The following is a 27814-nucleotide window of genomic DNA, read 5'->3' as shown; positions in this document are numbered from 1 at the left end:
ACCAGGCCGCACAATCCTTACTTAAATATTTACAGAAGTCTGGTTGCAAGCCAAATCTCTCTACCTTGGGTGAACCTCTGCCCACAATGGGCGCCGCAGCCAATATAAAACGGGCACAGCAGGAGTCCAGTGACCTGGCCTGCTTATAGGGAAATCATAGTCTGAGGATAGGGATTCTTTCAGGCGTTCCCCTAGCACGTTTGGGATGAGTTCAAGAGAAGCCTGCAATGCCTAAGGCATTTTGTCCACATAATAATTAATGTGAATGCTGTACATTAGTGCACTAATAAATCATTTTTTTTTTGTAATTAGCATTTTTCATTCATTCATTTATTTATTTCACTGTTGATTCTTTAAGGTAAAGCTGTGGTATTTTGCACACACCAAAAATCCCACAAACAGCAATGAAGATGATTCAAAAGCAAAATACTGCACATGCTGGAAATCGGAAATAAAAACAGAAAATGCTGGAGAAGCCCAGCAAGTGAGGCAGCATCTGTGGAGAAAGAAGCAGAGTTAACGTTTCAGGTTGAAGACGTCATCTTAATGAAGATGATTGACCAGTTAATCTGTTTGTGGTGGTGTTGATAGGAGCGTTTGCCCGGACAAAGGACACCCTGTTCTTTTTTGAATAGTACCATGTATTCCTTCACATTTAACAATAATAACTTGCATTTACATAGCGCCTTTAACATAGTAAAACATCCCAAGGTACTTCACAGGAGTGTTATCAAACAAAATTTGACAATGAGCTACATCATGAGATATGGTGGCCAGGTGACCAAATGTTTGGTCGAAGAGGTAGGTTTTAAGGAGCATCTGAAAGTAGGAGAGGTTTAGGGAGGGAATTCAAGAGCTTAGGGCCTAGGCAGCTGAAGGCACGGCCGCCAATGGTGGAGCGATTGAAATCAGGGACATGCAAGAGGTCAGAATTGGAGGAGCGCTGAAATCTCGGAGGGTTGTCAGGCTGGAGGAGGTTGCAGAGATAGGGAGGGGCCACCAGAGGTAGTAGACTGAGACTTTGGTTTAATCAACTCAAGCACAGCACCTCTGACAATGCAACACTCCCTCAGTACTGCACTAGAGCACCAGTCTAGTTTTATAAGATTAACACCTTCATTAAAATAGCAGACAAAGTGATGTCAAATTAATGCATTATGCGGTTACATGCTTGTATTGTGTACAATAATTCCCAGGCTTGTATTAAATGAAAATAGATAGGTCCTTCCAATACTGCTGGGTAAAACATAACCCCCCCCCTCCCCCCACAAGACTGCACAGCTCCTGTAATGCTCAACTCCATTACTAGATAAAATATACTATATGGTACTGCACCTTCTACAAAGTCACTCTCAGTGTAGGTGTGTTTCTGCATTCGGGCATCATCATCTTCATCATCATCATCTTCCTCCTCCTCCTCAGGGTTATTCAGCACCTCCAAGCCAGCCTCAATGGCTTCAGCAAAGTCATCCCTTCGATCCTTCCTCACCGCTTTCTCCTCAGGGTGCCGGGTCAGGCCCATCTCCAGCTGGTACACTTTAGTCAGAGTGAAGCTTTCAAAGGGTACCACCGCGTACTCACTGGGTACCCTGGCGCCCATGCTAACCTCAGCCTTATCGATCTGCGAGTGCAAGAACTCCAGCAGATCATTGGGTAAGTTCTCCTTGCTGTTCTGGGCACCTCTCCCGTTCAGCGCTGGCCCCTTCTTGTCCTGCACGGATTTCAGTTTCTCACTCATTTCCTGAAGTTCCTGCTTCAGCTGAGTGATCTGCCGCTTGAGGCTTGCAGCGCGAGTCAGGTAGTGCTCCTCCTGTTCCTGCAGGAGGGCCTGATAGTATTCTTTGCCGTATGGTTTTCCTGGAATGCCAAGAAGGAGAGAGTCATTGTCCGGCCGGGGGCTGCACTCTAGCAAGTACAATAGGGAGATGAGACAAAAAAACAGAGCGAGGCCGAGCAGGAGACGCCGTGTCCAAGCCTGCATTAGTAGGCCTCGGCGAGGCATCACTTCAAGGATTACTGCACACACTCTTGTAGGAAGAACTCGTCACCTCATTGATTTAGAGTTTACTCCAGTCTAGCCAGCTTCGGGATAGCCGTGAGTTAAAGCCATGGAATGTCAAGTTCTCCGCTTTTGATTAACGTTCTTGCAGTTTCATCCAAGTTGGCAAAATGAAATGAAATTGAAAAGAGGCTGGTGGGAAAGTTGGCTAGCTCTAGCCAGTTTGGCCAGTAAGACAAAAAGAACTTTGATCCAGTTGGAATTCAGATGATTCTACAGTGCTTCAGTACGGACAGGCTTATTACAGTAGACTCTGGTTCCGTTTTATCTCTGCCCTGCAGTAGAGCTCAGTCAGTTCCAGATGAGGCCCCTTTTAGAAGCAACTGGATTTCCACTGAGTGACGCCAGCTCCTGTTTATTGGTGTTAACCTGTATCCTATTTGCTCAGAGCTGAAGGCAGCAATTTCCAGCAATCCTGGGTGCCCATCAAGTTTTATACAGGCAGGACAAACCTCAAAGGGTAGCCGATGATCAACAACAGGCCACTAACAATTTAAAGCAGCTAATTATGCAGGCCAGAGCAGACCAGGGCTTTGTACTGCAGCTAAACCCTAGTGAAAATACTTAATAGGTTCAGTTCACAAGATGTCGTTGTGTCAAAAATACTTCTTTTTCCAACCTTTGTCAAACTGCCTTGGTTTCTTCAGCAATTATTCAGCGTATCACAGCAGAGCGGCAGTTGGCATCTTCACAGATTTAGCTGCTAGCTGGGCATGAATTAATCAGTGACAGGGTAGGATATGGGAGCCTGCCTCCTGAAAAGGACAGAGAGAACAAAAAAAATCAGGTTAAAACATAAATAAATCAGAAAAAAGGAAATTCTCTTATGTACTGCATCCTGAAACAGCTGAGCATGCATGCAAACTAAAACCCGTTAAGCTAACCCAGTAAGACTTAGTTAATGAGCGACTATTTGCAGAATAATGGATAGCGAGGATGAAGTTGCAACATACGTCACACGAGACAATGGTTTTCAAACATTTCTGTGTGAGGAGGGTCCCAGCAACAACTTGCATTTATATAGCGCCTTTGACGTAGTAAAACATCCCAAGGTGCTTCACAAGAGTGTTATCAAACAAAATTTGACACTGAGCCACATAAGGAGATATTAGGATCGGTGACCAAAAGCTTGGTCAAAGAGGTAGGTTTTAAGGAGGATCTTAAAGGAGGAGAGAGGGGCGGAGAGGTTTAGGGAGGGAATTCCAGAGCTTAGGGCCTAGGCAGCTGAAGGCACGGCCCCACCAATGGTGGGTCGATGGCAATAGGTGCAAACGAGGCCAGAACTGGAGGAGCGCAGAGATCTTGGAGGGTTGTAGGGCTGGAGGAGGTTAGAGATAGGGAGGGGGAAGGGCATGGAGCGATTCGAACACAAGGATGTTGTTGTTACATTAAATTTTTTTAATTACTATATAGCGACAGAAATAACGGGCCATTAAATCAACAAAATACAGAAAAATTAAAGAATACTGAATTCAAGACATTTGTGCTAAACGACTTGCACGATGGCCGATCCTACACACAGAAATCTAATGAACTCGCAAATTCTGCGGATTTCCCTCATGGACCTGAGTTTCAAAACCTAGTTCAGAAGAGTTTGGATGTCATAAAAAAGTATTTTTTTTATACTTGCCACAATTTGTATTTGGTGAGGCAAGTGTTATTTTCTCCTCGTCCCTTCAGCTCAACCTATGAGAGTCGAGCAAGCAACCTGCTCCCAGCTTCTGATATTCCCAAACTATAAACAGCTGAGGAAGTGCCCATGCAGAGCCTGGGGCAGTGTTCCCTCAGATTCCTGGGGTGAAAGTCCCTGGCCTCCCACAATGGTACCATGGAGATCAGGAAGTCACAGTTGGTCAGGAATCGCAGGCTACAGACCCCGATGGTTCGAGCAGCGGGCCAGCAAGCTGCCTTTCTGCCTACAAACTTCTGATCGCCTTTCCACTCGGGGAAGTTATACATAGAAACATAGAAAATAGGAGCAGGAGTAGGCCATTCAGCCCTTCGAGCCTGCTCCGCCATTCAATATGATCATGGCTGATCCTCTATCTCAATTCCATATTCCCACTCTCCCCATACCCCTTGATGCCTTTTGTGTCTAGAAATCTATCTAGCTCCTTCTTAAATATGTTCAGCGACTGAGCCTCCACAGCCTTCTGTGGTAGAGAATTCCATAGGTTCACCACCCTCTGAGTGAAGAAATTTCTTATCTCAGTCCTAAATGTCCTACCCTGCATCCTGAGACTATGCCCGCTCGTTCTGGGGAACATCCTCCCTGCATCCAGTCTGTCTAGCCCTGTCAGAATTTTATATGTTTCAATGAGATCCCCTCTCATTCTTCTAAACTCGAGTGAATACAGGCTGAGTCAACCCAATCTCTCCTCATCCAGGAATCAGTCTGGTGAACCTTCGCTGCACTCCCTCTATGGCAAGTATATCCTTTCTTAGGTAAATTCCCAGTGATGTACAAGTTTTCCGATGCAGTTACAGCAGAGCCCTTTCACATTTACGTGGTGGGAGCAACTGCAAGACAGCCACCTAGGAACATAGAAACAGGAGTAGGCTATTCAGCTCCTCGAGCCTGTTCCGCCATTCAATTAGATCATAGCTAATCTGTAACTTAACTCCATCTAACCACCTTGGTTCCGTAACCCTTTATACTCTTGCTTCACAAAAATCTATCTCAGTTTTTAATTGACCCCTTGCCTCAACAGCTTTTTGCAGGGGTGGGGGGTGGTGACATCACCCCTGAACGGTCTAGCTCTGATTGCCCCCTTGTTCTGGACTCACCAGAGGAAATAGTTTCTTTCTATCTACCCTACATGTTCAAATCGACATCCACAAGTTAATGATATCAAGTAACACTAATTGATGGTAAAGTGAAGCAGCCTCAATTATTAAAATTGGACCCATAGCTCCTCAGGGCACTTGGATAAAGGGAGACATACGGTTGCAGAAAGACAAAAGTTTATCATGGCTAACAATGGCACAAAATAAAAATACACCATTCTCAGAAATCACATTTCAAAACAAGTGTTCTTCAATTTTGTTAGCGGGCAGTTAATTGTGGAGAAAGACAGGCATTCTGCTGCTCGTCATTAAAAGGGCAGTTTCATCCCCTATGGGGGGACTGAAGTAATAAAAATAATCTGGTTTATCTTAATTAGTTGATCAGAACCTAGAGTATGTCATTTTGTTTCATTTCCTCCTTATGTTCGGGAATCAGAACAAGTTACTTCTCTGTTTTTGCACCAATACTAGCGGATCTGCAATGGCGTCACTCACAGGTGGTCAGGGGATGTGCTATTTTGTTAAGGGCAGAAGTGCGATGCCAATGTATTATCCGACTGCTAAGGCACAGATGTGTAAGTGGCCTGTCCCTTTGAGGCCACAATATGTAAATAAGCACACCTGGAAATTAATCTGAGCTCAATTGGTGTTGATAAGGGAATCACAGAAGTTACAGTACAGGCAGCAATCATTCAACCCATTGTCAGGTTTTTAAACTGGAGTTACCTACTCCATTCCTATGGCCTTTCCCATATCCTTTCATATTCTTCACTTTCAAATACTTATCTGGTTCCGTTTTAAGGGATGTTATGGTCTTTGCCTCAATAGCCACTTGTAGTAAAGCATTTCATGTTCCAATAACCTTCTCTCTGAAAAGGATTTTCCTAACTTTCCTCTTTAATCTTCTGGTGACAGTTTTGAGTTGATGGCACTTATTACCAATTCAACAACCAATGGAAACAATCTTTCAAAACCTTCGTCATAGAGTCCTCATAATCTTTGCTCTTCCAGTGAAAAAAAAGCCCCAATTTTCTAAACACTATAATCTCTCATTCCTCATACCATTCTAGTGAATCATTTCCCATGGCTGTAACATCCTTCCTATAATAGGGTGCCCAAAGCTGCACATAAAACTCCAACTGTGGCCTAACACAACATACACTTTTTTTCCTCACAAAAGACTAATTTCATTTCTCTCAATGTTTTTGTTTTTACATTAAGGTGTTTCTTCACTATAGGTTTTTTTTAAAATAAATTCAAAATGGGTAGTAAAGTTGATTAGATCACTGTTCTTTCACTTCTGGGATCTGGTTTTGAACCCAGACCACACCAATACAAAATAATCTCCTCTCCCAAATAGCTGCGTGTGTTATGGACAATCGTACCCCAGTTCCTAGTTAACTGTATTAATTCTATGCCTCTCCCATATATTCATCAGGGTAAGGATTGAAATAGGGTACGAGAGCTGAACAACAAGGATCCACCGTTACCAGTCACGTACCTGTAACGGTGGGTAAAATAGAGCTTTTATATCGTACTACAGCAAATTCCCGGGAGTTATGTTACATGATTGACAATTTCCACCCTCTGTGAGATTAAGCTCATACCAAGACTTGAGTGCATTGTTGGTGTTGCTGACATTCAGGTCAGAAGTTAAACCGCAGTCCTGCGACACTTTTCAAGTCTCCCAGTGTCTTGGCCAACATTCTAAACTTCAGTCACCATCTTCAAAAAAAACCCAATGTAACTGGTCATTTACCTGGATCTTGCTGCAAAAGGGAAGCCATATTTGCCTACCTAACAACCACGACACTTCAAAAGCAATTCGTTACACCTGAAGCGCTTTCAGAGATGTGATAAGGCGCTATACAAATATAAATTTTCTACTTGAGAGTATCTTTTGGATGAGGAGTTGCAGACGGAGGACCCCTTCGCAACGTCTAAGGGTGTAATATAAGCCACTCAGATCTGGGTGCTTCCAAGTAATCACATTCTGAAAAGATGCTGGTGTATCGGCAAAGCTTCAGTTACCCTAAGGCTGGTACAGGCCACGCTAGCCCTGTGCTCTCTGTAAACAATAGCTTACATTTATAGAGCACCTTTAACGTAATAAAATGTCCCAAGACACTTCACAGGAGCTCTGTCAAACAAAATTTGGGATATCTTAATGGGATATTAGGACAGGTGATCAAAAGCTTGGTCAAAGAGGTAGGTTTTAAGGAGGAGAGGTAGAGAGGCAGCGAGGTTTAGGGAGGGAATTCTAGAGCTTAGGGCCTAGGCAACTGAAGGCACAGCCGCCAATGGTGGAGCGATTAAAATCGGGGGATGTGCAAGAGACCAGAATTAGAGAAGCACAGAGGCTACTCTGTGCGTAGAACCTCGTTGGTGCCAATCGGGTTTGCTGATCTTCCTCACTTGATGAAGTTCTGGAAAATGCCACATTGTTTAATGCCAGGCATTTCTCTTTCAGATGGTCTCCTGCAGGGGAGGGGGCGGTGAACATGCCCCAGGGAGTTTAAATTAGGAAACCTGGAACTCATCATTTTTCATATGCAAGCAACACAAGGCAGCTTCTATGAAATTTTCAAAACATAATATTACATTTGCTAATTAGAAACTATAAAATCTTGTGAGAGCAAACAATGAGGATTATCTGCTGACATATAGAATGCTTGGAAAAAGAAATGAAATAAATCAGAACAAAAGGAAATGCTGAAAACCTGAAAGAAAAATAGAAGATTCTGGAAATAATCAGACGAGCCAAAACCTTAATCTGACTTTTCTTCTTTCGGATCCTGATGGACCTGCTGTGCATTCCCAGCATTTTACATTTTTATTTCACGCCACGAAACTCGTGGGATGGCATGCAACTGAGGCGAGGAGAGGAGAAAGAGAAGTCGAGGGGCACTATCTGCAGGCGTCAGCCATGGCTCAGTGGGTAACACTCTCGCCTCTGAGTCAGAACTTCATGGATTCAAGTCCCACTCCTGAGACTTGATCACAATAACAAGGCCAACGCTCCCCATGCAGTGCTGAGGGAGTGCTGCACTGTCGGAGGTGCCGTCTTTCAGGTGAGACGTTAAACCGAGGCCCCGTCTGCCCTTTCAAGTGGGCATAAAAGATTCCAAGGTATTCTTTGAAGAAGCAGGGGAGTTCTCCCCCGTCTCCTGGCCAATATTTATTGTTCAACCAACATCACTTAAAACAGATCATCTGGTCATTATCTCATTGCTGTTTGTGGAACCTTGCTGTGAGTAAATTGGCTGTCACGTTTCCTACACTACAACAGTGACTACACTTCAAAAAGTATTTAATTGGCTGCAAAGTGCTTCGAGAGGTCCTGAGGTTGTGAAAGGCGCTATATAAATGCAAGTCTTTCTTTTTACTCTGCATTACTCAGCAGCCAACTTAGAACTGGCACTTTTGGAGGCCCCATCACCAACCCTTTCCCCTTAAGGGAGGGAAGGAAGAGGAACAGAAAAAGATTAAACTTAAAGAAAACGTGATGATATCTCAGTGCATCAAATGTCTTAACACAATGTCAGCGTGCCCAAATATTTTCATACCTACCAATTATTTCCCTTGCCAGGCTTTGTCAAGTGTTTGCAGCACAGGCGGGTTCTCTGGCAGAACCCAGAGTGCAGCTATCGAGGTTCAGACGACGACTCAAACACCTCGCACAGTCTTAAGGTAATTTTTTCTAAGGTGATATGGCCACCAGCATCAGTGAGACAAGCACGCAGGGCCAGACCCGTGAGTTTGTTGTCCACAACAGTGCCCAGTGCACTGAGACTGGCCCTCGAGTTGCAGTGATCTCGTGAACCAGGACCTTAGGACCCAACAGAAACAAATGCAGCTGGAGAAAATTATTTTTGGCTGTGTAGAAGCAGGAGCCTGAAAGAATAATGGAAATTAGATTTTTCCAAAGGCTTCTGGCAGCAAGCATTTCCATGTCTGTTTTCCAGCACTTGTCAATCAGCATTAAGTAAGAGCTACTAATAGTAGAGGTGCTGTGCTACCACTTTAAATTTGCAACAAGTCCCCTGCAAATTCCATAGTCAGTTTCACATTGCTGCTTGGGAGACCAGCATCCAGGAGCCAGCTCCCAGCATTTATACAACAAAACCTGACTCTTGTACACCAGCAGCAGACTCACTGGCTCAAGGGTTTTGTTTCCTGGAATCTGAACTAAAATGGTGCCAACGTGAAAGCAGCCTTTTTGGGTGAAGAGTTGCAAAAGACGAGGCCCCTTTGTAGAAATATATATAGAAATGGTGTAAGTGGGTCCGGAATATGGTTGTCTATATTCTCCACCCCCCTCAATCCAAAACTAGGTGCCATAAATAATAGACAATCACTAACAAATCCAATAAGGAACTCAGGAGAAACTTCTTTATCCAGAGAGTGGTTAGAATGTGGAACTTGCAACCACAAGGAGTAGTTGAGGCGAATAACATAAATGCATTTAAGGGGAAGCTAGATAAACACACGAGGGAGAAAGGAATAGAAGGATATGCTGATAGGGTTAGATGAAGTAGGGTGGGAGGAGGCTTGTGTGGAGCATAAGCACCAGCATAGACCAGTTGGGCCAAATGGCCTGTTTCTGTGCTGTACACTCTATGTAACCCCCAACTGCCCCCATCCAAAGTTTCCCGAAATATTTTTTCCTGTTCATTTCAGGAGCAGCCCAGCCACTTCAATCGATGGGATTGCTTTTACGCAGATAAGACACGGGAATAGCCCCACCTCGAGAGAGGCCTCTAAAACTAAGCTGCCCAAAAAGATGACCAACTTCAGACAGGTATGATGTTAAATTTGTAATATTCAATTACATTTGATATCTTGAGAACCCACCTAGTATTTGAATATGAGATGCATTTTTTTTGTGCAATCTTTGGTTGCAAAAAAAAGTCACTGAAAATCAAATGACATTTCTTCTCAAAACAAGTCAAAATCAATAATGCTCTCTGTGAGGTACGGGTTTTAAATCTGGAACCCCTGAACCCGAGGGGAGGGGGGGGGGGATCTGTGATAAAATCCCAGGGAATTCCCGAGGCCAAAACGACGACACTGTATTCCTCCAGATAGCAGGAACTGTCTTACAGAAATTAGGACGGGGTCCCAGGGAGTGTGTCAATATTTGCAGAGGGTCTCAGGGAGCGTCTCAGTATTGGGGGGTGGGGGTCTCTGGGATTGCATGAATATTTGCAGGGGGCTCCCTGGGATTCTACCAATATTTGCAGGGGGTTCCCTAGGATTCTACCAATATTTGCAGGGGGCTCCCTGGGATTCTACCAATATTTGCAGGGGGCTCCCTGGGATTCTACCAATATTTGCAGGGGGCTCCCTGGGATTCTACCAATATTTGCAGGGGGTTCCCTAGGATTCTACCAATATTTGCAGGGAATGCCCCCAGTCAGAAATATTTGAAAGACACTGTTATGGGCTTTTTAACATGTAGCAGGTATATGAAAAGTATGGATATAACACAATGCCCTACTGCTTTTTAATTGCTTAAAAAAATAGTTTAGGGTTCTTCTACAAGAAATAGTTTCACTTTGTAATACTATTGAAGAATTCATCACCCCAACGCCTTTTCTATCAGTCAAACTCTAATCTCTTAGATGCTGCAAGTCACGGTTTTCATTTTGCCATAATTGAATTACATTTATTTGTTTACAAAATGTTCCCAATGAATATAGACGTCAAACTGAAATATAGACCATCCGTGCCCAGAGCACAGTACATTCAAAAGGCTAATAGGTTAGTGCCAGGGGCTGAGCATTTGATGGGATCCAGTACGCTATGGATCTGTAGATTAGATTGATTAACCCCTTCGCCAGTGCATGCATCTTTTAAGGACAGAGCAGATAAACATTTGAAGCAGAGGAAGATACAGGGCTACAGGGACAGCAGGATTAGTATTGGACTGTTCCAAAGACCGAATGGCCTCTTTCTGTGCTCTAAACTGCTATGGTTAAAAGTTGGCATTGATGGATTCAGCAGAAAGTCCGCACAAAAAAAAAGTTTTTAAAAAAAAACTGGGCCTTTTTACAACTAAAATGGAGAATACAATAACTAATTAAATAAAATGAGAGGTGGGGAAATTTAGTAAAGTAGGATAGCCTGTAAAATGCAGTGTAGTAATAATTTTTTTTAAAAACAACTGAATTATTTGGTAGCTGACAGACATTTCCTTTGGGTATCGTCCAATTAAGTACAATCTTAAAAGGCAGTTGGCAGATTGGAATTGAAGTTGTTTGTGTTGCATCAGAACTGGGAACACGGTTTTAAACAAAACTAAACATAACAACTTGCATTTATATAGCGCCTTTAACATAGTAAAATGTCCCACAGGAGCATTATCAGACGAAATTTGACACCAAGCCACATAAGGAGATATTAGGACAGGTTATCAAAGGCTTGGTCAAAGAGGTGGGTTTTAAGGAGCATCTTAAAAGGAGGAGATAGAGGTGGAGAGGTTTAGGGAGGGAATTCCAGAGCTTAGGGTCTAGGCAGCTAAAAACACGGCCACCAATGGTGGAGCGATTAAAATCGGGAATGCGCAAAAAGCCAGAATTGGAGGAGCGCAGAGATCTCGGAGGGTTGTAGGGCTGCAGGAGGTCATAACCTACGATGTAACTTGTTCACACATAAAGGTCGCTAATTAACAGACTAAACTGCCACCCAACGTAGTGAATCTGGTCGAAGCATTAAAAAAAAACAGAAATGGATTGAGCCTAACACAACAAACGAAGGGGCAGGAGGATTATGAATTTGACACAAAAGCAGGGTGATGGAAATGGCCTCAAATCAAAACACAAACACAACGCAGACGCTATCTAACCTACCCCAAATATTTCACCAGCCATCATTATCCCACCTACTCTAATGAGAAGAACTGCTGATGAGGGCAATGAGTAATAGCCTCTTACATCATGTCATAAATTAAAAACTGCAGAATAAAGTTAAGGTTTTGTCAGACTTCAGAGGTCAGTTAATGGAATATGATATTTAATTAGATACTGAAGCAAAGATTAATGCTTGAGAATACACTTAATATTAATGCAGCATTTATTTCACATAAGAAAATGTGGAATGGGAAGAGCCCATTCGCACTAATGAGCCCATTCCCTCCAATGGGCCATGCAATGTTTTCACTGTCATGGTCTCTTAAGCCATTTACATTTCAACCCCAGCCTATCCAATATTTTCTCATAGCTAAAATTCTCCAGCCCTGGCAACATCCTCATAAATCTCTGTACCCTCTCTAGTGCAATCACATCTTTCCTGTAATGTGGTGACCAGAACTGTACGCAGTACTGAAGCTGTGGCCTAACCAATGTTTTATACAGTTCTAGCATAACCTCCCTGCTCATATATTCTATGCCTTGGCTAATAAAGGAAAGTATCCCGTATGCCCTTTTAACCACCTTATCTACCTGTCCTGCTACCTTCAGGGATCTGTGGACATGCACTCCAAGGTCCCTTTGTTCCTCTACACCTCTCAGTATCTGACCATTTATTGTGTACTCCCTTGCCTTGTTTGCCCTCCCCAAATGCAATACCTCACACTTCTCTGGGTTGAATTCCATTTGCCACTTTTCTGCCCGCCTGACCAGTCCATCGATATCTTCCTGCAGTCTACAGCTTTCCTCCTCACTATCAACCACATGGCCAATTTTTGTATCATCTTTTAAAACAATGTACCATGAGATGGTGATAGACAAGTACTCTTTGTATTCTTGTAAAAAGCTGACAATTATGGATGCATCCAAATACGAAAAAAGTGTTATTTTAGTTTGGCTCCACAACTTTATTCCCTGAAATTTGAATACAAGGTTTTATTAATACTCAACGATTCAGTATCAGTAAACTGCAGGCATGTGCATGTGGTGTGCAGACCATATGTGACTCTCCAAGATAATCATTCAATTTTTTGATTACACTTGCCCTCTAAAGTGCCTTGTTCCTTTAATCTTTACATCTGGCTTCCACCTTTTCCACACCCCTGCCCCGAGGTTGTAATTAAGCCAACAAGAAAGGTTACTGCAATCTTAAATTTGGGGTTAACAGAGAGTAATTTATGGTAACAAAGGGACCCTCACCATTTGGCAGAAACGGACAGCACAGATGTAGCTTCCCGGTTGTTAAATTTAAGTAAGAACCTTACCCAAACAGTTGTGTCTGCTCACATACTTTAAGTCCACTTTAGTGAGCGCTGTCTCACCCAAATCAGTCCCTTCGCTTTCCAAACATGTACATTAATGTTGCAGTAAGTCGTCTGAAAAGGGAAAGAAAGCCACATCTGTGTAATTACAAATGTCTCGTTCAAAGCGAAGCAGCCCATGTGTTTGTCATTATCCTACCCCACTGCAGTACAGACCGTCAATGCTCTATTCGCTGTAAATTTTGTCCTGGGGTGGAACCTGCAGCAACGTCTGTAAAACCACGGAGGTTTTTTTTGGAAAGGGAGGAGGGGCAAAAAGGGAAACGAGGATGACTGCTTTCTTGGCAACACGACTCCTGACAAAAACAGAACTCGACTTAAGGGAACCTGGCATTCCTCTTATCTCAGGGATCCAAATCCCTCCAGTTTTTTTTCTCAATTTCTTGTTGAACTATCCCAGCCCTTTTCAGCGAGAGAAAAACAGACACACGTTTGCTCTTTGTCGTTTCAAGCTATTTGCTACCAAACGTCCTGTTCCATGCTGGCTGCAAAAGATGGCTCCACACATTCACACGTGGTGGTTGAAGTAGGCAGCAGGGACCCAACAACAACAACTTGTATTTATATAGCATCCTTAACGTAGTAAAACGTCCCAAGGCGCTTCGCAAGGAGCGATTATCAAACAAAATTTGACACCGAGCCACATAAGGAGATATTAGGATAGGTGACCAAAAGCTTGGTCAAAGAGGTAGGTTTTAAGGAACATCTTAACAAGCAAACAACAGGCACTTTATGCATAGAAAGATCCCATAAACAGCATGAAGATAAACAACCAGATAATCTACTTTTGGTGCATTGGTTGAAGAAGGAATTTTCACCAGAAGAATAGAATAGGAGAACTCCCCACATTGCTGTGAAAAGTACATGAGATCTTCAATGTTCACCTGAACCACTGAAACATAAGCATAAGTGTTTATGAAGAATTGGGATGAGCAAAATATCCTTTTTCCCTCTCTCTGTACACTGAATGTTCTTGTCTAGACACTGAGTGTTGAGAACGGAATTGAGCAAAGTGGTTTGGATAAGTTCCTGAGCCACACAGTGCCAGGGTTGATGAATGAACACATTCATGCCTGGTTTGGTGTTCCAAATGGACATCAGATTCAAACATTAATTCTGCTGGGGCTGGCGTCCACGATACTTTACAAACGCCAGAACTCTGAATGGACCAAGACCATCCTCCATTCTTGGCCCGGCTCCCAAACCGATTCAGTGTGTGCCAGCCACTAACCAGATGTGCAGGCTCTACTCCTGCAAAAGACGTCTGCAACCACTGGCTCATCATGCTCTCCTTCCAATGCATCTGGTCTGCTGTGTAATGGCCAGCTGATAAAATATGGGACCACAAATTTAAAAAGAAAAATATAGGGTGCAAGATGATGAACCAGGTCGACGAGAACCCACAAACAGATCCCTTGTGCCTGAGGACTCAATTATGAAAAGAGGCTTGAAACGCTTGGTCAGTTCAGCTTTGAAAGGAGGCAAAGGAGAGGATGCTTTTATATAGAGGTATACAAGATTAATCCAGGTTATTTTAAATCAATCCATGACAGCAGAGCAACGGAACATAAGTATAAACTGGTAAAAGGCACGTTCAGGATTGATGTCAGACAAAGAGTAATCACTACCAGGAACGGTCACCAGTTAGGATAGTGAGGACGAAAACTCCAGAGTGATTTGAGTGGCAGGACGATGCTATGATTGGGGGGTGAGGGGGGAGGGGAGGGGGGGGGGGGGGGGGGGAGTCATAGGTTTCTATGGAAGCTCATCCAAAATTCTGCTGCCCGTATCCTAACTCGCACCAAGTCCCGTTCACCCATCACTCCTGTGCTCGCTGACCTATATTGGATCCTGGTCCGGCAACTCCTCGATTTTAAAATTCTCATCCTTGTTTTCAAATCCCTCCATAGCCTCACGGTTCCCTATCTCTGTAACCTCCTCCAGCCCTACAAACTTCTGAGATCTCTGCGTTTCTTCAATTCTGGCCTCTTGCGCATCCCCAATTTTCATCGCTCCACCATTGGCGGCCATGCCTTCAGTTGCCTGGGCCCTAAGCTCTGGAATTTCCTCCCTAAACCCCTATACCTTGCTCTCCTCCTTTAAGACAGTCCTTAAAACCTACCTCTTTGACCAAGCTTTTGGTCACCTGTCCTAATATTTCCTAATGTGGCTTGGTGTCAAATTTTGTCTGATAACGCTCCTGTGAAGCAGCTAGGGACGTTTTACTAGATTAAAGGTGCTATATAAATGCAAGTTGTTGTTGAAGGATGAGCTGAATGGCCTCCCTCGTCTGTACTTATCTTTGTCAAATACAAAACATTGCAGGAGGGCCTGTATGGTCTGTAATCTGGATGAATAATGGGCTACAGCAGCCGAGACAAAAAAGGGAAACTGTACCCAGAACAAACCCTTTCATTATTCACTCATCTGCTCCTTTAATTAATGAGACAGCCTTGCTAGGTTTTTATACTCCTCTGTTCAAAGCACTTGCTGTCTATTTACGTAGGTGGCCAGTATCCCCATGACACGTTTCCTGCTATAAAGTAATGTAACTGATGGCCCCGACAATGGCAATTTAATTCTTCAAAGGAGAATATGGTCATGGGGCGAGGGTGCATTAGGGAACTTTTATTTTCATAGGGCAGGGAGTCACAAGTAAAGGAATACGTCCCATCATTTGCACGCATTGCGTAATAAATTTCGTCCCTATCAACTAAATAATGGATCCCAATAAAACTGCAGAAGAGCACTTCCTACTGCATGAGTACAACTCTTTCACTGACACTATACATGCACGGAATAATGATGCGTTATTTGCAGAGAATTATTCTTGCACTTGGGTTTCTATTCAGGCCCCGAGTTGCTCCAACAACGTAGGTGACACGTAGCCCACGTTCATCCTGGAGGCTCTTTGTGAACAAACCATGGGCGGCATCTTGCCACCTTGGGTGGGGGGAGATCAAGAACTTCCAGAGAGAATGCAAGTACAACAAACAAAGGAAAAGAAGCCAAACACTCACATTTCAGCTCAGGGCACATAAACTGTTTCAACTGGGCTATGTTCCAGAGCCAACTGATGTTTTATAAATACATAAGGAGCAAGAGGATAACTAAGGAAAGAGTAGGGCCTATTAGAAACCAAAAAGGTAATCTATGTGTGAGGTGGAAGATGTGGGTATGGTTCTTAATGAATACTTTGCGTCTGTCTTCACAAAAGAGGGGGATGATGCAGAGATTATAGTTAAGGAGGAGGAGTGTGAAATATTGGATGGGATAAACATAGTGAGAGAGGAAGTATTAAGGGGTTTAGCATCTTTGAAAATAGATAAATCGCCAGGCCCGGATGAAATGTATCCCAGGCTGTTAAGAGAAGCAGGGGAGGAAATAGCAGAGGATCTGGCCATCATTTTCCAATCCTCCCTGGCTACAGGCATGGTGCCGGAGGATTGGAGGACTGCTAACGTTGTACTGTTGTTTAAAAAGGGAGAAATGGATAGACTGAGTAATTACAGGCCAGTCAGTCTAACCTCAGTGGTGAGCAAATTATTGGAATCAATTCTGAGGGACAGCATAACTCGTCATTTAGAAAGGCACGGGTTAATCAAGGACAGTCAGCATGGATTTGTTAAGGGAAGGTTGTGTCTGACTAACTTGATTGAATTTTTTGAGGAGGTAACAAGGAGGGTCGATGAGGGGGACGCATTTGATGTGGTGCACATGGATTTTATCAAGGCTTTTGACAAGGTCCCACATAGCAGACTAGTCAAAAAAGTAAAAGCTCATGGGATCCAAGGGAAATTGGCAAGGTTGACGAGTGTTTTTGTGACCGGAAGGCTGCTTCCAGTGGGGTTCCACAGGGCTCAGTACCAGGTCCCTTGCTTTTTGTGGTATATGTTAATAATTTGGACTTGAATGTAGGGGGCATGATCAAGAAGTTTGCAGATGATACAAAAATTGGCTGCGTGGTTGATAGTGAGGAGGAAAGCTGTAGACTACAGGAAGATATCAATGGACTGGTCAGATGGGCAGATGGAATTCAATCCAGAGAAGTGTGAGGTATTGCATTTGGGGAAGACAAACAAGGCAAAGGAATACACAATAAATGGTAGGATACTGAGAGGTGTAGAGGAACAAAGGGACCTTGGAGTGCATGTTCACAAATCCCTGAAGGTCGCGAGACAGGTAGATAAGTTGGTTAAAAAGGCATATGGGATACTTTCCTTTATTAGCCAAGGCATAGAATATAAGAGCAGGGCGATTATGCTAAATTGTACAAAATACTAGTTAGGACACAGCTTGAGTACCATGTACAGTTCTGGTCATCACATTACAGGAAAGATATGATTGCAGTAGAGAGGGTACAGAGGAGATTTACGAGGATGTTGCCAGGGCTGGAGAATTTTAGCTATGAGGAAAGAGTGGATAGGCTGGGGTTATTTGCTTTGGAACAAAGGAGGCTGAGGGAAGATTTAATTGAGGTGTATAAAATTATGAGGGGCCTAAATAGAGTGGATAAGGAGGACCTATTTCCCTTAGCAGAGGGGTCATAGACTTAAAGTATCTGGTAGACGGATTAGAGGGGAGCTGACGAGAAATGTTTTCACCCAGGGGGTGGTGGGGGTCTGGAGCTCAGTACCTGAAAGGGAGGTAGAGGCAGAAACCCTCAACTCTTTTAAAAAGTACTTGGATGTGCTGGAGAGTGGGATTAAGCTCAACAGCTCTTTTTCAGCCAGCACGGACACGATGGGCCGAATGGCCTCCTTCTGTGCCATAACTTTCTATGATTTTATGAACTGACCCCAGCAGCCCATAGAAGCAGTTGTGTCTGGCACCACAGGGACTCGGATATAGTGATGTGCTACAAAACAATCAGTAAGGTGGGCCATATCAGCAGTGCTACTGTATTATTTGATTTTAATCAATGTGCCACCTTCTTTCCCCAGTGCACTTTTTAAAAAAAAAGGACTTGCATTTATATAGCGCCTTTCACAGCCTCAGGACGTCGCAAAGCAGTTCACAGCTGTAGAAGTACTTTTGAAGTGAAATCACAGTTGTGATGTAGGAAACAAAGGTAGAAACAGCACAATCTGGGTGTATTTCAAAGGTGTGGGGTAGCTTGGCTCCTGAACCTACAATTCCAGCTGGGCTGTGCGTACAGACAGATATTGATCGTGGACGTGCAACTTTATAGTTCAACTTACATTTTAATCCATCCATTCTCCCGAGCTGTGCACAAGCAGCTCTTACAAATTTAGTAACCACGTACTAAAATAAAATTAAGTGAAGCCTGGACGACTTATTATCGGCATGCCCCGTCCATCTACGCATCGCTGAGCTCATAAATTACAAGTCACTTGTACGTTAAGGAAAGCTTTCAAACCGAGATTCCCTGAGGACATGCCAAAGGATCTACAGGGACAATGTCTGTTTGGGGCCAGGCATACTATCCGCCCCAAGCACAATATCTCAAGAATTCTGTGATCTATTTATTGTTTGCTGACTCACGTTATTTTTGCTGTTTACTTAAAAGCTTTTTCCCACAACGATAGCCTCTCTTCCCTTTAAGTAAGTCACACATTTTCAAATTGAGGTCCAAGACAACGTCCCGGAAGGATTCGGAAGGTCAGATGTCTGGAAGTTAGCGAAGATGGTCCCCAAGAGCAGGTCAGTACGGCAAGGTTTGAAAACCACTGGTGCAGGGACCCAAGTACAGAGCAAGAAACAGAGGCGGTTCCTGAGAGACTCTCTCTGCTCTGTCTCACCTCCTAAATAACATTTTCTAGTAAATGCTCTGAAGTCTGTGTTGGGAGAAACCCAGCTGACAGTCCAAATCGGGCATTTGTTATTCCATGGAATGCGATTTTTCAGTTCACACACATGGGAGAGACAACATACTGGGCAAAACTATTCCCCGACAAGCCACAAATAGCTTTTTAAAACAACTCTCCAACCTGGCTCGAGACAAACAGTGCAATGAAAGTGCAAATAATCCTGCATCTAGGTTTTCAATCTGGGATATCTGGACCCTAGGAAAGCTATGGGAATGGGGTGGAGGGAAGAATCCCTAGGTCTTCAGATTTTTGTAGCTGCCGATTTATTAATATGTTCTTTCAGTTGCCGCACACTAATATTTTCTGCAACGACAGAACCATTTTTCCTTTGTATAGCTGACGATATCTTTCAGAAATTTGGACAAGGGGTCCCCGGAAGTATATTAAGATTTGAATTGGTTGGGGTGGGGGGAGAAGGGGGACCCAACACAAAAAAGTTTGAAAACCACTGCATTACAAATTAAAACTGCAGCAACCCAAAAGACACTTAACATGGGTTAGCATCTGTATATGTCTGGAAGTTAGCGAAGATGGTCCCCAAGAGCAGGTCAGTACGGCAAGGTTTGAAAACCACTGGGGCAGGGACCCAAGTACAGAGCAAGAAACCTTGTGTGTTCTATTTCTGAGTCACTGCAGTTGCTGAAAGAGTCCCACGTTCTGCCACTCATTAAAATTGTTGCTCCAAAATAAAAAGAAATTCACTCAACACCAAAGCACAGACTGTCCAAAGCAGCCAAGCTCCTACTCTCCACGGAGACAGACTCCGACATCACAGCGATTACATCAGCACTGCAGAATCCTGGGACACCTCATCTCACTTTCAATCATTCCAGCCTCGCCATGCGATAATTTCCACAGCATTCGAGCCAAAGAAAATCTCAATAGAAAATACACTGTTTGACATCATTCACCTTAGCAAAGCCACACATCACAATAACAGGTTCCTGTCTGGAATTTTTTTTTTTTAAAAAGGCAGTTTTCAAAACAAAAAGTTGTACTCATGGGGAATGGAATATTTAACTCATTTGTGACTTACTGTGTGCACTCAAGTTCAGACAAGAAATTTAGCTCATTGTTTGGGGCTTAAAGTTATCTTATATACAAATCATTACAGCGGGTAGTACCGTAGTTTATTCGAGGGAGCATACTCATTTCCCTCTTTCCCAGTCCCACTCTCTTCGTCTATTCTGTACTCTTAACTCGCCTCTCCCCTGGCTCCTAGTCTTTCGCTCTCTCGTCTGCTGCTCGTGGTCTCCCTCTCCTCGGCTCTCAGTCATCTTGACTCCTATTCCCTGTCTGTGCGTAGAACAGCCAAGGCACATTAAAGCAAATTTCCTTGTTATCTGGAGAACTGTATGGATTAATGGGACATCTTATATTGGGAGCGTTTTTTTTAAGCTCATCACTTAGAGAGTCGTGAAGTCCAATACTTTGGGTAACTTCTTTACCCAAAGAGTGGAAAGAATGTGGAACTCGCTTCCACATGGAGTAGTTGAGGCAAATAGCGTAGATGCATTAACGGGAAAGCTAGATAAGTACACGAGAGAGAAAGGAATACAAGAGTATGCTGATAAGGTGAGAGGAAAAGGCTCGTGTGGAGCATGAACACCGGCATACACCAGTTGGGCCAAATTTCCTGTTTCTGTGCTGTAGGCTCTATGTAACATAGCCTCAGGCAACTGATGTACCTGTGACAGGGCAGATACTGTAGGCAGTTGTTTGACCGTAGCATTGGCCTTATACTGCCCAAAAGTGAACATGTTCTCTTCCTCTCCTTGTCCCCGTTGTTCGTACAAATCCTTTTTATTTTCTGTTTTAACTCTTCCTATCCTGTTCTCTTGGACCAAGAGTGCAGACATTCTCTTTAGCCTTTATGGCACTAGAATGTGAAGAGTGCCTCAGGGCAGCTCATCTTGTGTCTTTCCCACTCCCATAACCAAGGGAGCACCTCATCTCTACTTGGTTATGCTCATCAGTGGCACAGCCGGAATGGGCAGCTCATCACTTAGAGAATTGTGCAGCCTAACACAAAACTTTTGATATCAACTTAACTCAATGGTATTAAAGCTGGTTACAGTTTATGTCGGAATGGTACAGGTCTCGGCGGGGGGGGGGGGGGGGGGCAGCACTCCAACCCTTCTGACAGCACCTCCAGTACCGTGTCCAGTTCTGGTTCCAGGCTGGCACGAGGCTCACCCCTAGCATCAGAGGAACTAGTTACGAGGACAGACTGGAAAGACTTGGCAATCTCATTCTAAAAATGGAAACATCAAATCAGCAAAAAAAATTTAACAGAAGTTGTTCATGCAGGGTCTGGAGAACACAATTAAAGTTTTAGCAATTTTCACTACACAGTTTTAAAGTTTGCTGTTAAATATAATTTGCTTTTCATGCAAAAGTGCTGTTGCCTTTGAAAGAAGTAATGAGCTCTGCTGCATTACCTCAGTCACTTCTCCTCCAAATCAAACTTTTCATCAAATCTACATTTCCTCTCTCTTTTCCTGTGGCTTTACCCAACGCTGTATGAAAAGGCAACCACTGTGTATTGGATAGCAGATGGAACCTGCCAACTTGCCAAATATCCCCTGCATGTTTGCACACTCTAGGTTCCAGGTCTTTGCCTTTGAAAGGGCGTGATCCTGGCCATTCCTATGTCCTTCATTTGGCGGCCGTGCCTTAAACAGTGTAGGCCCCACATTCTGAAATTCTCTCAGTTAACGCCGCCACCTCTCAAACTCCAAACTCCTCCCTAAAACCTATCTCTTTGACCAAGCTTTTGCTCACCTCTCCTAATATCTCCTCCTTTGTCCTTGCTGCCATTTTTGTCTGATTATGCCTGTGAAGTACCTTGAGACGTATTGCGCTACATAAATGCTTGTTGCTGTGGTCATCGCTGTTCTCCTGACATCAATCATGAGCTTTTCTTTCTCCAGTTTGCACCTATATCCTCTTGTCTGGCACATGCAGTTTAACTTGTAATAGTGCTCAGGATTAAGCTTTTCCCTTCCACTTAGCATCTTGTGTACCTCTGTAAGGTTCCCCTCATTCACCTTCTTTACAAGGCTGAAGAGGCCACGTTTTTCTAACCTTTCCTCATAACTCAGTCCTCGGACTCAAGTAGCACGTTATGCTTAAAGAGGGAGATTTGGCACCAGGACATCCTTTTTAAAAAAAATTACAAAAGGATTTCTATTTCTATAAATATTCTAAATAGTTTGTTGAAGTGCTGTGCTGCTGATATAACTGGGGGAAACTGGCTCCAAGAAGTTACCGAGTCTGACAACGTGAGGTAACGCGATCAAAGCCTATTGTTGATTTTTACAATCACAGAACCATTACTTTAGAAGTGCAGGCGCTGTTTTAATGATAAATGATCATCTCCACTGATGCCAATTCAGCTCCCGTTGCATTGCCAACTTCTGTAATCATCTCAAAGAAACAAGAGATTTTTTTTTAAGCACAGAAGGAAGCAGTCTCTCACAGCTAGTTCCAAGAATATGATTTCCACACAGGCAGGGAAACTCAGGCTTTGCCAGCCCGAGTTCAATTCTGGTCTCAAACTGGTAGCTACAGCATAAACACACACTGCCTGATTTCTGGGTATAGCAATCATCCTCAGCACAGTTTCTGCATGTATGTCTTGGTGAAGTGAAGGGTGGTTTAACTATGATTTTGAATGTCATTTGCACAAAATGTTAACATCTATTGTGCCAACATCACGAGCTGTAATTCTCCAAGCTGCTTAATGGAGCAACACACCCATGCATCACAGCATTCTCCTTGTTTTCCTCCAGTGTTGCAGCAACCCTTTAAAACACGATGAGATACCACAGATTCAAAAGTTGCCCTGGCATACAGAGGTGAAGCCCTTGCGGATGTACAAACATAAGAACAGGAGTAGGCCATTCAGCCTCTCAAGCCTGTTCCACCATTCAATTAGATCATGGCTCATCTGTACCTCAACCCATTTAGCCACCTTGGTTCCGTAACCTTTAATATCCTTACCTAACAAAAATCTACCATGCTCAGTTTTGAAATTTTCAATTGACTCCCGGCCTCAACAGCTTTTTGAGGGAGTTCCAGATTTCCACTACCCTTTGTGTGAAGAATTGCCTCCCGACATCACCCCCGAACAGCCTAGCTCCCATTTTAAGGTTACACCCCCTTGTTCTGGACTCCTTGTTCCCACATCAGAGGAAAACCAACACATTTGATTGCCATTCGATGTTCACTGCCTATTTAGGTAACGCAGGTGTTCGCAGATGGAACCTCAGCTGACTTTGAATCCAAGAGTTCTGCAGGAGACAAGCTGAGAGCACTGAACATTAAAAAAATACTTGTCTTCCTGCACCCGATAATATCCTTTAATTGGGCAAAAATGGCAAGGAGATGCTTGTGTACTTTCACAACATAATTACGGATGAGAAAAGCCTGACCAATTTCAGTTCATCGATCCACAAAGTCCCTACAGTTTTCCTACTGCAGTGCCCAATTGGTTCTTAAATGATTCCATGATTTGTTTCAATTACTCTATCCAGGAGATTAGAAGTCAACAGATTTCAGCCACAATTCCATCTGTGACCTAAATAGGCAATCAACAATATCTAGCTAATGGGGCGAGCAAAGAGGTGTATTGTGGCCAGAATCACACCAGGTGATGACCAGGAACTGGTCTCACTTAAGCCATTATAGGCAGTCATGGTTGAAGGCAAGGTAAACCTGTCCCTTGTCTTCCCAGATGTTTGTAAACAATTGTCAACCCCAGTCCATCACCGGCATCTCCACATCATGGTTCCCAGATGTTGACAGACCTGCTATGTATTTCCAGAATGTTCTGTTTTTACCACTGGCCACCCCCTTGCCCTTTACAGCAACCAAGACAACAATTGTCTACAGCAATGGTGATGCCACCTGAGACCCAGAGCATGGGATTGGGGAGGAGTGGGGCTGCAGACTGGGCCCTGGGGGTAGGGGGGCTACAGACTGGGCTCTGGGGGTAGGGGGGCTACAGACTGGGCTCTGGGGGTAGGGAGAGATGGGGGGAGTGGGGCTGCAGACTGGGCCCGAGGGTAGGGAGAGATGGGGGGAGTGGGGCTGCAGACTGGGCCCGAGGGTAGGGAGAGATGGGGGGAGTGGGGCTGCAGACTGGGCCCGAGGGTAGGGGGGCTGCAGACTGGGCTCTGGGAGAGGGAGGGGGGGGGGGAGAGATAGGAGGGAACCCACCGTTATCCAGACCACCAACAACATTCACTAACCCGGGCTCCTTTACTCACCGGCCGCTGTGGTTTCTCGGGAAGACGCCGTAGTGGGGGGGGGGGGGGGGGGGAAGCCGCCGGAGCGGCCGCAGCGCAACACAAGCCGGGCCCGCGGCAGCGGCGGCGGTGGTGGGGGGGAACGGAAGCATTTGGGCAACGGACCGGATGTCACAGGCAACCGGGCCCTATTAGTGAAGCGGGAAGTGAGGGGGGAAGGTTTACAGTGGGACGCACACGACGTCGCTTAGCAACCGGGGCCCAGGCGCTCCCACTGCGGCCTCTCGCTGGTTGCAGGAGCTTTAGCGTCGCTTCCTTACCCGGGGCCCGGCCTATGTGTGCGAGGAGCACCCTGATTCCCCCCGTGCTAACCTCACCTTTTACTGGAGTGGCCCCTGGTCGGCGGGCAAAGCAATGGCTGATGCAGGAGGCCGGAGGGCAAAGTGGACAACACGACGAATGCGTGAATGAAGAAAGAACTTGCATTTATATATCGCCTTCCACAACCTCAGGGCGTCCCAAAGCCCTTTACAGCCAGTGAAATACTTTTTGAAACATAGTCATTGTTGTAATGTAGGAAACATGGCAGCCAATTTGCACACAGCAAGATCCCACAAACGGTAATAAGATAAACGATCAGATAATCTGTTTTTAGTGATATTGGTGGGATAAACATTGACCAGGACACTGGGGAGACCCCCCCCCCCTCTACTTTTATTCAAATAGTGTGATGGGATCTTTTACGTGCACCCGGGAGAGTGGACGGGGGTCACGTTTAACGCCTCATCCAAAGGACCTCTGACGGCGCAGCTCTTCCTCAGCACTGAGGCCTGGGGACCACGACTGCACTCAGAGTGTCAGCCTGGATTTTGTGTTCAAGTCACTGGAGTGGGACTTAAACTCCCAACCTTCTGATTCAGAGGTGAGAGCGCTACCCACAGAGCCGCAGCTGATACCAGGGGCAGGATTTTAACTCTGAAAAACGGGTGGGTTGGAGGCAGGAGGGGCATTGAAAACCACAACAATTTCAGACCCGCCTCCAACCCGTCCATTTCCAGTTTTCACCGGGGCGAGACGAGGGGCGGGCGACCAACCCGCTCTCAGGAGGCAGGTTGGTCACTAAAGCCTTTCAATGAGGCTGCGGGCCTCCACTTTGAAAGGTTTTGCAATTTCAACCCCTTGCGGCGGGGATTCCCCTGCCTTCTCCTTCACTCTGCACGAGAGGAGGAGAAGGCCCGAAGCTGCAGGTTATGTGCATTTCTGGCACAGCTTGTGGGCCCGGAGGAGCAGGAGTGCTTCCCCCAGGCCCAACAAGCCTACCTGCAGCCTCCACCTCCCCCAAACAATCGCAGATGCCCCCCCCAATGATCGCGGACCCCCGCGATGACCCACAATCCCGATCCCGGTGACTGACACCTGATTGCCCCCCCCCCCCCCCCATATCCCCTGATTTCCCCCCCGATGACTGAACCCCCCCCCCCCATGGCCCCCATGCCCCCCCCCTCCATACAATCTAAGACTTACCTGAAGACGTCCTCTCCGTTGCTCTGCTCCCGTCCGACTGAGACCAGCCTGTCAATCAGGCAGGCCTGTTGGGCGTGAAACCGTCCAAAAAAGAAAATAAAAGACGTCCTTATGTCAAAATCGTAAGGACGTCCGGGAAACCCAGACTTCCAGGTTTCCCATCTGTGATTCAACCACCCCCCCCCCTTCCCGGCTCCAGGTCAAATTGCTGGCCCTGGTGCTTAAAGAAGAAACCTACATTTATGTAGCATGTTTCACATCCGATCTCAGGACATCACAAGTACTTCACGGCCAATACTTTTGAAGTTCAGTCACTGTTTTAATTATAATGTGGGGAAACATGGCAGCCAATTTGGGCACAGCAAAGTGTCACAAATAGCAATGAGATAATGACCAGATTATTTTTTTTGATGACGTTGGTTGAGGGAGGAATGTTGGCCAGGACATCAGGAGAACGCCCTGCTCTCCAAATCATAGAATCATAGAAAATAGGAGCAAGAGTAGGCCATTCGGCCCTTCGGGCCTGCTCCGCCATTCAAAATGATCATGGCTGACCGTCTAACTCAGTACCCTGTTCCCGCTTTTTTCCCATATCCTTTGATCCCTTTAGCATTAAGAAATATATCTATCTCCTTCTTGAATAAATTTAATGACTTGGCCTCCACTGCCTTCTGTGGTAGAGAATTTCACAGGTTCACCACCCTCTGAGTGAAGAAATTTTTCCTCATCTCGGTTCTAAATGGCATACCCCATATCCTGAGACTATGACCCCTGGTTCTGGATTCCCCATCCATCGGGAACATCCTCCCTGCATCTAGTCTGTCTAGTCCTGTTAGAATTTTATATGTTTCGATGAGATCACCTCTCGTTCTTCTAAACTCAAGTGAACATAGGCCGAATCAACCCAATCTCTCCTCATACGTCAGTCCTGCCATCCCACTGATCAGTCTGGTAAACTTTCGTTGCACTCCCTCCATGGCAAGGACATCCTCAGATAAGGAGACCAAAACTGCACACAATACTCCAGATGTGGTCTCACCAAGGCCCTGTACAACTGCAGTAAGACATCCCTGTTCCTGTACTCAAATCCTCTTGCAATGAACGCCAACATACCATTCGCCTTCCTAACTGCTTGCTGCACCTGAATGCTCGCTTTCAGTGACTGGTGTACAAGGACACCCAGGTATGGTTGCACCTCCCCTTTTCCCAATCTATCACCATTCAAATAATAATCTTTCTGTTTTTACAACCAAAGTGGATAACCTCACATTTATCCACGTTATACTGCATCTGCCATGTTCTTGCCCATTCACCCACCTTGTCTAAATCACATTGGAGCCTCTTTGCATCCTCCTCACAGCTCACATTCCACCCCAGCTTTGTATCATCTGCAAACTTGGAAATGTTACATTTAGTTCCCTCATCCAAATCATTGATATATATTGTGAATAGCTGGGGCCCAAGCACTGATCCCTGCGGTACCCCCTAGTCACTGCCTGCCACCGGGAAAAAGACCCGTTTATTCCTACTCTCTGTTTCCTGTCTGTCAACCAATTCTCAATCCATGCCAGTATATTGGCCCCAATCCCATGTGCTTTAATTTTGCACACTAACCTCTTGTATGGGACCTTATCAAAAGCCTTCTGAAAATCCAAGTACACCACATCCACTGGTTCTCCCCTATCTATTCGACTAGTTACCTCCTCAAAAAACTCCAGTAGTTTTGTTAAGCATGATTCCCTTTCATAAACCCATGCTGACTTTGTCCAATCCCGTTAATGCCTTCCAAGTGCTCTGTTATCACATCCTTTATAATAGACTCTAGCATTTTCCCCACTACTGATGTTAGGCTAACTGGTCTGTAATTCCCTGTTTTTTTTCTCTCCCTCCTTTTTTAAATAGTGGGGTTACATTTGCCACCCTCCAATCTGTAGGAACTGTTCCAGAGTCTATAGAATTTTGGAAGATGATCACCAATGCATCCATTATTTCCAGGGCCACTTCCTTTAGTGCTCTGGAATGTAGATTATCAGGCCCTGGGGATTTGTCAGCCTTTAGCCCCATTAATTTCCCTAGCACTTTTTTTTTTACTAATACTGGTTTCCTTCAGTTCCTCCCTCTCACTAGACCC

The 27814-nt window shown here is 44.8% G+C and overlaps 1 protein-coding gene across 4 annotated transcripts in view; it reads right to left on the bottom strand.

The window, feature by feature from the left end:
- The window catches only part of csgalnact2 (chondroitin sulfate N-acetylgalactosaminyltransferase 2), a 57839-nt gene that overhangs the window by 20660 nt on the left and 9365 nt on the right, over nt 1-27814 (bottom strand). The window contains exons 2-4 of one of the 4 annotated variants that reach the window (XM_067972464.1): nt 13020-13130; nt 2679-2814; nt 1336-1857 (exon numbers count right to left, since the gene is read on the bottom strand). In XM_067972464.1, the coding sequence (XP_067828565.1) occupies nt 1336-1738 (403 nt within the window). In that variant the 5' untranslated portion in view covers nt 1739-1857; nt 2679-2814; nt 13020-13130. Of the gene's footprint in view, nt 1-1335; nt 2815-13019; nt 13198-24180; nt 24202-27814 lie in introns of those variants that run through there. The other 3 variants (XM_067972461.1, XM_067972463.1, XM_067972462.1) reach the window with 3 other exon arrangements.

Source organism: Heptranchias perlo, chromosome 36 (genome assembly GCF_035084215.1).
Source record: "Heptranchias perlo isolate sHepPer1 chromosome 36, sHepPer1.hap1, whole genome shotgun sequence".
Lineage (NCBI taxonomy): Eukaryota > Metazoa > Chordata > Chondrichthyes > Hexanchiformes > Hexanchidae > Heptranchias > Heptranchias perlo.
This window is presented reverse-complemented; position numbering and strand designations above follow the sequence as displayed.